The 13,206-nt window shown below is 39.5% G+C and overlaps 1 protein-coding gene across 3 annotated transcripts in view; it reads right to left on the bottom strand.

The window, feature by feature from the left end:
• GOLIM4 (golgi integral membrane protein 4) overlaps nucleotides 1-13,206 on the bottom strand; it is a 79,913-nt gene that overhangs the window by 33,181 nt on the left and 33,526 nt on the right. The window contains exons 7-8 of one of the 3 annotated variants that reach the window (XM_070945993.1): nucleotides 12,971-13,054; nucleotides 8,827-8,994 (exon numbers count right to left, since the gene is read on the bottom strand). The exons of 1 other annotated variant lie outside the window; for it this stretch is intronic. In XM_070945993.1, coding sequence (XP_070802094.1) covers nucleotides 8,827-8,994; nucleotides 12,971-13,054 — 252 coding nt within the window. The remainder of the gene's footprint in view (nucleotides 1-8,826; nucleotides 8,995-12,970; nucleotides 13,055-13,206) is intronic. One more of the 3 variants, XM_070945995.1, reaches the window with a different exon arrangement.

The raw sequence follows: 13,206 nt of genomic DNA, 5'->3' as shown, positions 1-13,206 counted from the left end.
TGGGACCTAGATTTCCTGGAGGAATATTAATCTAACCAGCACATAAATCACTATAGATACATTGGAAAAGTTAGAATATACATCATATTTTTTTTCTACAGTGATGCAGAGAGGGGGAAAATAGAACAGCCTTTGAAAGGAGTTTTGGAAGTTTTGCCTGGCAAAAAATACAAAATTCAAAGTGTTATGTTTTGCTGCTAAAATGCTAGGATAGCTTAGAATTAGGTCACCTATGAACTGCTTCCTCCCCTTATGAGACCGTATAACTTTTGCAATAGATCACTGATAATAGGCCCATTCAAGGTGAGAATGGTGAAGGACAGAGCTTTTTTGCTAATTGTTTTTCAGTTGAAGGACCTAAAACAAATGTTCTATTTTTTTTTTTTTTGTTTTACAAAACCCATGAAACATTCATCTTTGTTCTGAGATTTGCTAAACTTAGAAACTCACAGTCTAGACCAGGGGTCTCCAAACTTGTCAACTTTAAGACTTGTGGACTTCAACTTCCAGAATTCTGGGAGTTGAAGTCCACAAATCTTAAAGTTGACAAGTTTGGAGACCCCTGGTCTAGGGTCTTGAAATGGATCTTTGAACATGGCTCCAGAGATCCTCCAAACAGTTGCTACTGAATTATGTTTAATATGAAAGAAATGAATAAGAAACAAATTAGTTATAATTAATATTATTATAATAATATTATAATAATATTATAGTGACGCGCTGGCTCAGTGGCGAAAATGCTGAACTTGTCGATTGAAAGGTTGGTAGTTCAGCAGTTCGAATCCCTAGTGCCGCGTTAATGGGGTGACTTGTCCCAGCTTCTGCCAACCTAGCAGCTTGAAAGCACGTAAAAAATGCAAGTAGAAAAAATAGGGACCACCTTTGGTGGGAAGGTAACAGCGTTCCGTGAGCCTTTGGCGTTTAGTCATGCCGGCCACATGACCACAGAGACGTCTTTGGATGGTGCTGGCTCTTTAGCTTTGAAACAGATGAGCACCGCCCCCTAGAGTCAGGAACAACTAGCACATATGTGCGAGGGGAAGCTTTACCTTTTTAATATTATAATAACCATATAAGAATTAATTATAAGAACTGCATTTGAATTATTTCAATTTTAATTCCACTTTTATTTCTCTTAAGCTTACCCACATTTATATTCTATCCTTTTGTGGCTCTTTCTCCTTTTAAGGAAGAGGTACTCACCACAAAATGCTGAGATAATTGCTGTCCTAAAAAAAAAGCAAACACTTGTTTATCTTGTTTAGAAGAAATCCAGATTTTTGGCTAAACTGATGATGTATTTTACACTATTTTTACTTAATTCTTTTTAAAAAATGTAACTAGGGCGAAGGATCATTTTTAAACATTTTACTGCAATTTTTGTCTATATAGTCTTGCTGTAAGGAATTTAGGCATTTTTAAAGAAAGTACTTGTGTGCCTCGGTACACATTTTACATAATTCAAAAGCTATCCCTCAGTCAACTCACATTCTCAAGATGAATAGCCTAAGGATCAAGAATGGAAAAAGGAAGGTAAATACAATATACAGGGGACAACCTGTAAGGTCCAGGGAATTATGTTGTCATGTTTTATTTATGAAAATAGCTTTATGTTTGAGACAAAGTGAGCACTGAAATAATTATTGGACATATTATACACAAATTAAGTGGAATCTTTACAGAACCCAATTTTAGCTTTAACCGGTATTACTCTCTAAGACTACTTGGCTAGAAATTGCTATCATAAAGCCAGACTTTAATTCTAATCCATCACAACCTGAATAGATATTTAAGGATAAATTCACATGTATATATTTTGTCAGAGATAGAAACAGATGTTTCTCGTCAGTTATTATGACTCAAGAATTAAGGCCACATTAAGCATAATCTGGTGGCAATTTCAGAACTGGATTGCTTTCCATAGTTGGGTATCAGACTGCTAAGATATTAAGACCTAGGACTTCCACAGGTAGACATCCATGTGTGAAATTAGCCCTAAAAAACCCTTCAATTTGCCTATGTAAATCTGTATTTTTGCTTCACAGCTAATGTCCCACATCAGTAATATTCTTGGAACCTATTTTTCTCAATCCCACAACCCACAACTACTTCCAAGAGCTACATTTTCCCGATCTGAAACACCCATTCCTGCTGTTTATTCTTTCTTGATTTCATTATTTTTTTTTCATCCCAATCTTAAAGGGGAAAAAAAGACAGATTTACAGATTTTCATTAGGAAATAAAACTGAAGCTTTTTGTACACAAACAAGACGATATCTGGAATTTAGACTGCTTTACCTTGCTTAAACTATAATAATGTGACATTTGGAAAGAGCAAAGATCTCTATCAATGTTTTATTAAACACAAGCATTCACAGAGGGACCATATCTGATTATGCATGGTTGTCCATATGCTGTGGGAGTAAGAAGGACACAAAGGTCCCTTTTCGGATTACTTCCAGCCTGCGCAGCCTAAGCTAAATCAATGCTATGATTCATACTTTTATATTACAGACCACTAGCTTGCTTGTTCTTGTGCCAAGGGCTGCATTTTCTTGATGCAAGCAACCAGTCCCCCAATTAAAACATCTCCCCAGAACAGATACAAATGGAACAGGGAGGGGGAAAATAAACCATGGGTAGGAGAGCAAATGCTAGGTAACAACCTGTTCCCTCGTTATAGTTAAATAGGACAAAAAGATTGATAGTTGCTGAAAATCAATGGCACTTTTTTAAATCAGGCTCAAGGTTGACTCAGCCTTGCATCCTTTCTAAGGTAGGTAAATTGAGGACCCAGTTTGTGGGGGCAATAAGCTGACTTTGTAAATATACAAAAGTATGAAGGCTATTGCTTAACGCATTGTAAGCCACCCTGAGTCTCCGGAGAAGGGCGGCATATAAATCAATTTTTTTTTTAAAAAATCATTTTATGGTAGAAAACACTGAAAACCTGTCTTTAACCAGCAACAAAGGTGTGAAACAGCCAGAGGTGGGCTTCAAAAATTTTAGCAAGGGGTTCTCTGGCTGGTTGCTGGGTGGGCGTGGCCATGGTGGGCGTGGCCTAGTCGACCTCTTGCATGACTGCAAGGGGGGGCATTTTTGCCCTCCCCAGGCTCTGGAGGCTTTTGTCAAGTCTATGGGAGGGCGAAAACAGCCTCCCCAAGCTCCAGACGCCCTCTGGAGGCCAGAAATGGGCCCATTTCCCACCTTCCAGAACTTCCGGTAGGCCCACATTTCACCCTCCCCGAGCCTCTGCGTGCACCCTGCACTTACCTGCATTCAAAATGCGCCACATGGGGACTCCTGGGAGCAGTGGGGTGGGCAAGGCCAGCCAGGAGTGGGACTTGGGGGTTCTCCAAACTGCACAGTATCTTAGCTAGAGGTCCTCCCAAACCCCTGCAGACCCCCAGCAGCCCACCCCTGGAAACAGCCCAACTAGAAAATCCCAGCCTCATCCATGTACAAGATGCTTTGCATCATGACATATGGTGATCTTGAAAGTGGGTGAGAAAGCGAAAGGAAAAATAATCAAAGAGAGACCGCCTCTTTTGACCATCTTAGCTGTTCATGTGTCAACTGGAAGGCGTATCATTCTCTTTCTCAGGTGCAAAAGAAAATTAAGAAATAAAATCTAGGGGGAAAAAAGGAATTCTCCCTTTCCCCCGCCTAAAAAAAAAAAAAATGTTGAGGAAAAATTCTCTGTATCTGAAGAAACTCATGTCTCAAGAGCAGAAGAAAGCACAGACACCAAGGGAAGGGTGGCTGATACAACTTCTACCATTGCTGGTGCTGAAAGATAAATTACTTTTAGGAATTCAAGATTAGTAATTGCTTGAAACAGGTAACAAATATGTTTACACTCTAGTGCAGGGGTGTCAAATTTCTGGCCCATGAGCGGATGCGTCACATGATGGCCACGCCCATGTCCTGTTTAGCAAAGGGGGGAAAAGTCACGATAAGTCACATGACAACCCTGTGATGTCGCAAGTTTGACTCCCCTGCTCTAGTGGGTAGGTAGGCAGTAAGGTGCCTACCACTGCTAAGGTATTCCTGGACAGATCCCTTCCTAGTTGCCTTATCGATGGATGGATGGATGGATGGATGGATGGATGGATGGATGGATGGATGGATGGATGGATGGAAAGCAGGCAGGCAAAGTAAAGCACCAGCCATTTATTTATGCATATATTGATTAAATGTGTATAGCACCCAACTCCCAACAACTCTGCGAGGTTCACTAAGTACAATACAGAAAAATAACAACAAAAGAAAAGAAAAATAAAAGCAAAGGAACAAAATATGACATTATATTTATTTACAGAATGGCTTTGAGCTCTACAAAGGTCCCAAAAGGATACCAGAGGAAAAGCTAAACCAAGCAGCTTCACTTTCCTCATTAACCTGCTTTACATTGCAGAAATGATGAATTTTTTCCTTATCAGGACAAAGAAACCATGTGGTTCTCCTCAACACGGTGCTCTGTATCTCTCTGAAGCCTCAAAATGGCTTCCGGCCAATATCTGGAAGTGACTTGTTCAGTTGCAACTTGTACAAAAGTCACTGACTGGAAGAGCATCCTGCTCAAGTGCTTAGAATGCATAGAAATTGATTCTAGATATTGTATCTGCGAGCCCAAGGAAAACATCTTCAAGGGATAACTTTGAAGCATTGCTGAAATGAAGTACCCTTTGAAAGATTTACACCACTCTAGTGGAAAGCTTTCTGATAAATTGGTGTATTGTGACTCACCATATCCAATATAGTAGCCAATTGTGAGTGTACCTGCCAATTACTTTAAAGATGTCAAATGGGAATCCATGAACATATTTACGCTTATTGTGTGAGGTAGGATACTCCTGTTTTCCATCATCCATCCATCCAATTTTCTGCCTACGTTCTGCCTTGGGTTAATATTTCTGCCTAATATCAATTAATAATATTAATACTTAATAATGTTAAGCATTCTGCTGCAGTGCTGTAGAAAGTCAGCTAGTGAAGTTTCTTTTCCTGGCCAGCCTTGAGAAAGACTGCTTCTCTAGCCTTGATGAAAACTGCATTTGTTAGCTTTCTAGCTGAGCTTTGCATTGGCTGGGTGCACCTTTCAGCTGCTGCAGGGAAAGGGGAAAGGTTAAGTGGACCTGGATGTGATGGGACAGAGAGAAGGCCAGTGGGGAGAGAGGAGAGAAGGCCAGGCTTTTCAGGAGTGGTGGTGAGGATACAGGAAGCCCGCATACAGCTGGCAAATTTCCACATGCCAGCATATCAACATATCAAGACTACCAAGGTCTCTCCTACCCTGTGAGGCATGGGGAGTGCTGGGATTGTGGTCATTGAGTGAGACAGCCATGTCTTGATTAATGGTCATGACAATTTATAATCAAAATTCCAGGCTCAGTTGTGGTCATAAGTCAAGGACTACCTATATTTCAACCAAGCTCCACCTTATTTCACTTCAGGGAGGGGTCCTGAAGAGGTTTACATTGGCTGATGGTAATATTGTCTCATTTTTTTTTTCCTTTGGGAGGGCAGAAACATTTTGCAATGTTTCTTAAAGCCGCCATCTTTACTTATGTGGTGAAAGGAAAATCCAAACTGTGAGTCATGTATTGCTCTGCTGTCTCTTTTATACATACATTTGAGCTTTCTGTACTTCTCCATCCATAACACATCTAGGCAGGCTGGAGAATAACTATCTAGTAGCTGATCTAAGAAAAATAGACATTTCAGATAACGTATCCAGATTCTGACCTGGCTATGATAGAAGGCAAACAACTGCTTCAAGTAAGGTGAATTACGAATGAACTGAGGTAATTCACTGCATCCAAAACTGAGGTTGTAAGTCAGTACCATTGTGTGATGTTTCATTTAATGACTATGCTGCTTAGCAGTGGAGTTGTTAGTTCCAACTGTGGTTGGTAAGTGTGGACTACTTGTTGGTATTGTGTATTGGTATACCATGCTGCTTTGTTCTTGAAATATCTATTACTTTGTAAGTTACTCTGGGCTATGACTTAGCACATCCCATGCTGACTTACCACTCTGACATCAAACATGTACTGTAGATCTTACTCAGAAGACCCCATGATTAGTCCAACTAAGGTACAAAGTCCTTGGAAACCATCGTCAACCTCTATTTGAACTGGTGAAAATTCTTGGTCTTCAGCAGGCCAAAGAGTAATGGCCAGAGCCATCTATGACTTCATGTGGACCTGCTCTGTAAATATCCTTGCTAAACTTTCTGACAAGTTTAGGTAGTTAAGTCTGATCATTTTTTTGCAATAACAACAGTGGAGAATATGTGTAGTTTAGGGTTAAAATGTTGGAATATTGATATTCACAGAGTCGGCTTTCTTTTTTCTTGCAAACATTTCATTAATTGTGACATTTGCAAAAAAAAAATCAAACTCGGTAAACATGAAAATCCCCAAAGAAACCTTTTTTAAATGAATATTTATGATTTATTTCATTTTAAATGAAGACTTGCCATTTCTGACAGCTTTCTGCTGGATTCTTTTATACTTTGGACACACATAACAAAATGAGTCCTACATCGTAGTGCTGGAAGTGCAAGCAGCCCTACCCAGATGACACTGATGTTTTTCCATAACTAAAAATCTGAACATCTAGAAATCATATTTCACCACGGTCCTTTCACGCTATGTCGATCCAATCCAACAATTCCACTGTACAGTGGTATCTCGGTACTTGTTGTTAATTGGTTCTAGGAAGCACAATGATTACCACAAACAATGAGTACCAAACAATTTTTTCCCATAAGGAATAATATAGTGAGTCATAAGGAAGCCCTGACAAGTTCTAGCTTGTCGGATGAATACCGGGACAATATGTTCATATAAAAATGCATTGAGTACCAAATTCAATGAGTTTCAAGGCAGTTGAGTAGCTGCCTTAAATTGAACTTACATTCTTCAATTCTTATTGCTATACTTATAAAGTTGAATTTGTCCTAGCAGCCCAGTTAGAATAAAAACGGATGTCCTCTATGTGTTCTCTACTATAACTGCCACCATCACTTTGTCTGGAACTGATATCCTTAATGGACTTTTTTTGCCTATCCATCCAAGGCCTGAAAAGATTATGCTTTATGGATTTGTCTATAAGAGATGGGATATGGGATAAAGAGAACTTTGGTTGTAAACTAAGAGGGGGTGCAAAAATCGTTTATACAATACTTGTGATGAAGGTTGGAAGTCACTTTACATATTTCTTTTTTTCTTTCTCTCTACTATATTCTTACTTTTCTTTCTCCCAAAGGTGCTTTTTTCAAGAGGCAACTGGGCTTTCTTGCTTTTTCTTTGAAGACATTTCGCTTCTCATCCAAGAAGCTTCTTCAGATTCAGAGCTTGGAAAGAGACGCAAAACGTGTTCAAAGAAAAACCAGAAAATCCAGTTGCCTCTTGAAAAAAGCACCTTTGGGACAATCATGACCTGGATGATTGAGAATCTCCATAGACGTTTACTTTTCTTTCTATTTTTTTCTTCTCCTTTGCACCTTTCATTCTTTCTCTCTAGTCTACTTTCTTTGGTATTAGATTTTACTATTGTAATTAAAACCCTTACTAAAAGTTATTCACAAATATAAAAAATGGAAAACTATTACAATTGGGGTGCATTGAGTTGCTAACCCTAGTCAGACTGATTCACAAACTTAGCTTACATGCCAATAGACAACATACTGGTGTAACATGGGTTATGATGTGAAAAATGTACCATGCTTAATTTAAGTCATTTGAATAAAAATGGAGTCAGGTCAAATTACTTAAAATGACCATTGTAAAACTGGCAAATGGGTCTTGCAACTCACTTCAGAATAGTTGATGTCAAAATTATAGTCAGACAACTTTTACTTATGATAGTTCAAATTGTCATTGTCTGTTGTCAATAATTGCATTCAGATGCCAATTGATAGTTTCTGGTATCCTTCGTCCTATTGTCCATTTTCAAGAATTCCCAACCCCCACCCCAAAATATATTTTTCTCCTGCAATTTCAGGCTTCCGCCAAACCAGCTGAGGCTTGTTATACATGTTATAGTTATGTTCTGCCATTTGGAAATCTGGTTCACTACTAATTCATATGCCTGGAACAGAGGAACAGGAGTCAGGGACATTGATGAAGTTGGAATCTGATTCAAGGATTTTCCAGAAGCTTCTATTCCTCTCCCAAATTTCCTCTAATACAGAAACAGATTGTGGCCTGTCTACATCTAAAGATGGAGGACACAGCAGCAGAAAATGAAGAAATACATCAGATCCTGCAACCGAAAATACTTTCCTTAATTTGTATGATTTCCCCCCCCCACAGATGTTGGAGAGTTTCATTTTTAGGCAATTTTTCACCTATCCCAAGAGGGAGCTCTGTAAGAAAGATTCCAGTGCTAGCCTTGGCTGTAAATCAGATCCTTATTGTGGCCAACGCCCTGGTGTTTATTAAATAATTGCTAGAATAAAATAAGTGTCCTTTATCATAGTTGGACGCTGCTATTGCCATAATGATCACAATTCGTTGTCGGAAGACTAAACAATTTTCATATCCTGGCTGAGTGAAAACTATCTTAGGAAATTACCATTCTAGCTTTTTTTAAAAAAAAAAAAAAAAACTTTGTTTTAATGTGATATCCAGATTAAATCATTTGTCCTGCTCAGCTTCTCTTCTCCTGCCCTTTGAAATGATAACAGCGACCTTTTTAATAGGATTGTTACACGGACTACTGCTGCAGTAATGTTCAGAGCACTGTATCAATGCTAATAACCATGATGATGATTAAATAAGATTGCTTTGCCTTAATACAGTCAGTTCATATTACCTCTATTTGCTCTTTAGCGGCATCTGTGCCCTGTGTTTTGGAATCACTCAGAGGAGAAGGCACAGGTGTCACAGGCAAACCATGTGGCGACTCAAATTTTTCAGGTTTCTGGAAACTGGGCATCTTTTTTAAGGTGTCCTTCAACTGCCTGTATTCTTCCACCTGAGACTAGAAATCAAATGTAATCATTAGATTTCACTGAGAGAGAAGCTGGTCTCCGTAATAAATGCAGGGAAGCAAGAGGCTCCGAGCTGATGCAGGTATTTTAACTAAACATGCACATTTGATCAAAAATGTCCATGTGCTAAAGCTACATCTTTCTATGCAGCAGAGTGCATCAGTTTAATACATTACAGCAGACATGCAAAGTCTAGCAGAAAATCCCCATAGCCCAGAAAGGGGATTAGTTTTTCATGCCACGCAGAAGAAACTGTCAGTAGTGAATTATTACATCTTCCTTCAATCTTTGGGAAGGAAAAAAAAACCCACCTACAAATAGAAAGCATAATGGAATGAAGTGGAAAAAAGGGAGGGAGGGAGGGAGGGAGGGAAGGAGGGAGGGAAGGAAGGAAGGAAGGAAGGAAGGAAGGAAGGGGAGTGAGTGAGTGAGTGAGTGAGTGAGTGAGTGAAGGAAGGGGAAGGGGGAGAGGGAGGGAGGGAGGGAGGGAGGGAGGGAGGGAAGGAAGGAAGGAAGGAAGGAAAGGAAGGAAGGAAGGAAGGAAGGAAGGAAGAAAGAAAGAAAGAAAGAAAGAAAGAAAGAAAGAAAGAAAGAAAGAAAGAAAGAAAGAAAGGAGGAAGGAAGGGAAAGGGAAAGGGGGAGAGGGAGGAAGGGAGGGAGGACTGTCTTGTTCGGTTGCCCATAAGGATAGTCCTTCCTTTTTTTTAAACAAAAGTGTTTGTTTAAGAATGGATCAACCCCAGGACTTCTTGGGGACTCTTGGAGAGAACCTGGAGAGTAAGAGATTGGGAAATTCAGCAGCAGGCTAAATTCAGCCTGCTGCTGTCTATAGTGTTTAAAAAGAGTGACTCTTGATAAAATACATACACACAGAGAGAGGTGACAGAATAGCTCCTTGAAACAAACTACTGCTCATTCTCCAGCACAATTACTAGGTCACAAGAGCAAGGCCTGGTGATGGACCCACACCAATAGACACCATCTAGTTCAAAACTCCCTATAAATCCATGTGATGAAGGCTGCATGTGGAGTTAACTTTAATAGCCTTACAGAAAGGAAGACATGATTGAGTGAATGGAGTAGCAGTGATTATTGGCTTTTTGCAATGTGCTTATGTTATTATACCTGTGGCTAAGAGCCATGGTGGCGCTGTGGTTAGAATGCAATATTGCAGGCTAATTCAGCTCACTGCCAGGAGTTCAATCCTCACTGGCTCAAGGTTACTCAGTCCTCCATCCTTCCAAGGTCGGTAAAATAAGGAGCCAGATTGTTGTGGGGCAATATGCTAACTCTGTAAATTGCTCAGAGAGGGCTGTAAAGCACTGTGAAGCGGTATAAGTCTAAGTGCTATGACTATTACTATACAATATTTTAAGCATGAGGGTCCACAATCACCATCCATCTAGCAAACCTTAAATTGGGCCTACCTTTCACTATAAAACACCTAGTGAAATTATCACTGCCAGAGAGCATGGGAAGAAATTATAAAACTACATAGATAAAAATAAAATTATTTTCACCAACTTAATCGCCAAGTAGATAGAGACTAAGTTTAAAGAGATTTTATAAACAAAACAACAACAACTGCATAGAAATAAAACCCTATACCGTTTTAGACAAATGGTTGTCCAATCTGTTCTTAAAAATGTCCAGTATTAGAACAACCACAACTTCTGGAGGCAACTTGTTCCATTGATTAATTGTTCTAACTGACAGGAAATTTTTCTTTAGTTCTAGCTTGGTTCTCTCCTTGATTGGTTTCCATACATTGCTTCTTGTCCTGCCTTCAGTTGTTTTGGAGAACAGATTCACCTCCTCTTCCTTGTGGTAGTCCCTCAAATATTGGAGCACTGCTATCATATCATACCTAGTTCTTTTCATCAAACTAGACATACCCAATTCCAGCAACCGTTCTTCATATGTTTTAGCCTCCAATCCCCTAATAATCTTTGTTGTTCTTCTCTGCACTCTAAAGTCTCAGCTTCTTTTTATATCATGGCGACCAAAACTGAATATTGAAGAAGCAACTGCAATAGAGTTCCTAAACCAGAGAGCCAAAATGCTTTTCCATATACTTTACCACACCAGCATATTTCCCTGTCCTCATCCACTTCCTGATATGAAAAGCACTCATCTCCAATCAGCAGCCGATAGGAAATTAAACTAAGAGCTTTTGAAAAGGCTCTGCTGATGTCAATGACAGCAGTTTTTAGCTTAATGCCACATAGAAGACATTTAATCCAAATGTAGGAAAAATACCATGACCAGCCTTTGCTTATAAAGCAGAAACAATGGAATTGGCATCAACTGGAAAGCCAAGGAGATATGCTGTGTTCAAGGGACAGTTCTGAGCCCTGAGACTAGTTTCAGGGTAAAAAGATATGCGGACCAGCCATGTCTGTTCTCCCTCAAGGGGAAAAAAAAAAGATGTTATGCATAAAAAGAGAAGATATGGACAGGCAAAGCAAAACAGATAAGGATTTTTTTTCTGTTGCTGTTTATCTTTTTTTTTTCTTCCTTTTTTGAAATTCAAATCAAATCAAATACGCACACAAATCAAACTACAATCTGTTTATCAACATAACTTCACTGAGTTACTATGGTTTAAGGAAGATATGACGGGAGATGGGAGAGAGAAGGCCACGATTGGAAGCAGGAGAGGACATTGGCTCCCATGACATCTTCTGGCTCCCCAGCCTGATCCAAGGACTTATTAAGGCTCCCTTGGCTTTAGTTTTGCTAATATTTTATAATTTGGGGCAGTAGATTAGGTATGCTGCTCCTTTTATTTTTACTTCCCTTCAACAACATTTATTTATTTGTAAAACCTATTGGCTGCCCATCTTACCTCAGGGTAACAACATAATTACTCTTAGGTAAGATAGATATATATAGATATCTATATAGATATATAGATATATATATAAATAAAAGGGATGCGGTAGCTCAGTGGCTAAGACACCAAGCTTGTCGATCGAAAGGTTGGCAATTCAGCGGTTTAAATCCCTAGTGCCGCATAACGGGGTGAGCTCCCATTACTTATTCCAGCTTCTGCCAGCCTAGCAGTTCGAAAGCCCGTAAAAAATGCAAGTAGAAAAATAGGAACCATCTTTGGTGGGAAGGTAACAGTGTTCCATGCGCCTTTGGCATTTAGTCATGCCGGCCACATGACCACGGAGATGTCTTCGGATAGCGCTGGCTCTTCAGCTTTGAAACAGAGATGAACACCGTCCCCTAGAATCGGGAAGGACTAGCACATATGTGTGAAGAGAACCTTTACCTTTAAGAAATATTCATTATATTCAGGTGTAAATTACATAGCTACAGCTCTGGCAGAAATGAGGCAGAATCTAACTCTCAAAGTAGAATGAATATAGAATGACCTTGATGGATAGAGGAAGAATCACTACCCAAGCAACAGTTGGATACAGGGAGGGCTGAATTTATTCCAAGAAACTAATTTGAGGAAACATCTGAACCCCCTCCCTGATTCACATGAAAATAAAATGAGAAGGTTGGGAGAACGTATTCAGTCTTGCAAAATGATTTCTACAGTCACTACAGCCTCAGATTATACAACTGCAGTGATTCACTTAACAACTGTGGCAAGAAAGGTTGTAAAATGGGGCAAAAGACACTTAACAAACTGCCTCCCTTAGCAACAGAAATGGTAGGCTCAATTGTGGTTGTAAGTCGAGGACTACCTGCATATTACTATAGCTGTGCCAAAAAAGTTTGGCACTGATTTCTTAGCTTCACAATTCTGGTATAGCAGAAATCCTTCTAGGCATGCAGATCTTGCCCCAGAGGGCAGCTGGTTATTAATCAGAGAACCCACGCTTACATGCATAAAAGTTATGATCAGCAGGAAAAAAAGAAGCAAGAAATATTAGACGATTTGGGGGGTGAGGGGGAGGAAGAAAAGAAAACCACCACTGTTAACGCAATGCCGATCTGGTGGCTGACCTGCGCAGCTTTTAGTGCGCTCTTGTGTTCTTCCAGTGTCATTACAAGCTGGTTGTGTTGGGAGATTAAATTCTTATGCTGAAACTACACAAAAGAAAATACCACATCAAATGTGAGCCCAAGTGTTTCTTCAAAACTTAAAAGATATTTCTTAAGGAGGCTGTCAAGCATTGTCAAGCAAGACACTTGCTTTTTAACCTTGCTTTTATTAAATATATAGCAAAGTCTCAGTTTAA

The sequence above is a fragment of the Pituophis catenifer genome, unplaced genomic scaffold, assembly GCF_029215685.1.
Source record: "Pituophis catenifer annectens isolate HBS135680 unplaced genomic scaffold, rPitCat1.0.hap2 SCAF_6, whole genome shotgun sequence".
Taxonomy (NCBI): Eukaryota; Metazoa; Chordata; class Lepidosauria; order Squamata; family Colubridae; genus Pituophis; species Pituophis catenifer.
The sequence above is the reverse complement of the archived record's forward strand: the minus strand, read 5'-3'. Positions and strand labels throughout refer to the sequence as shown.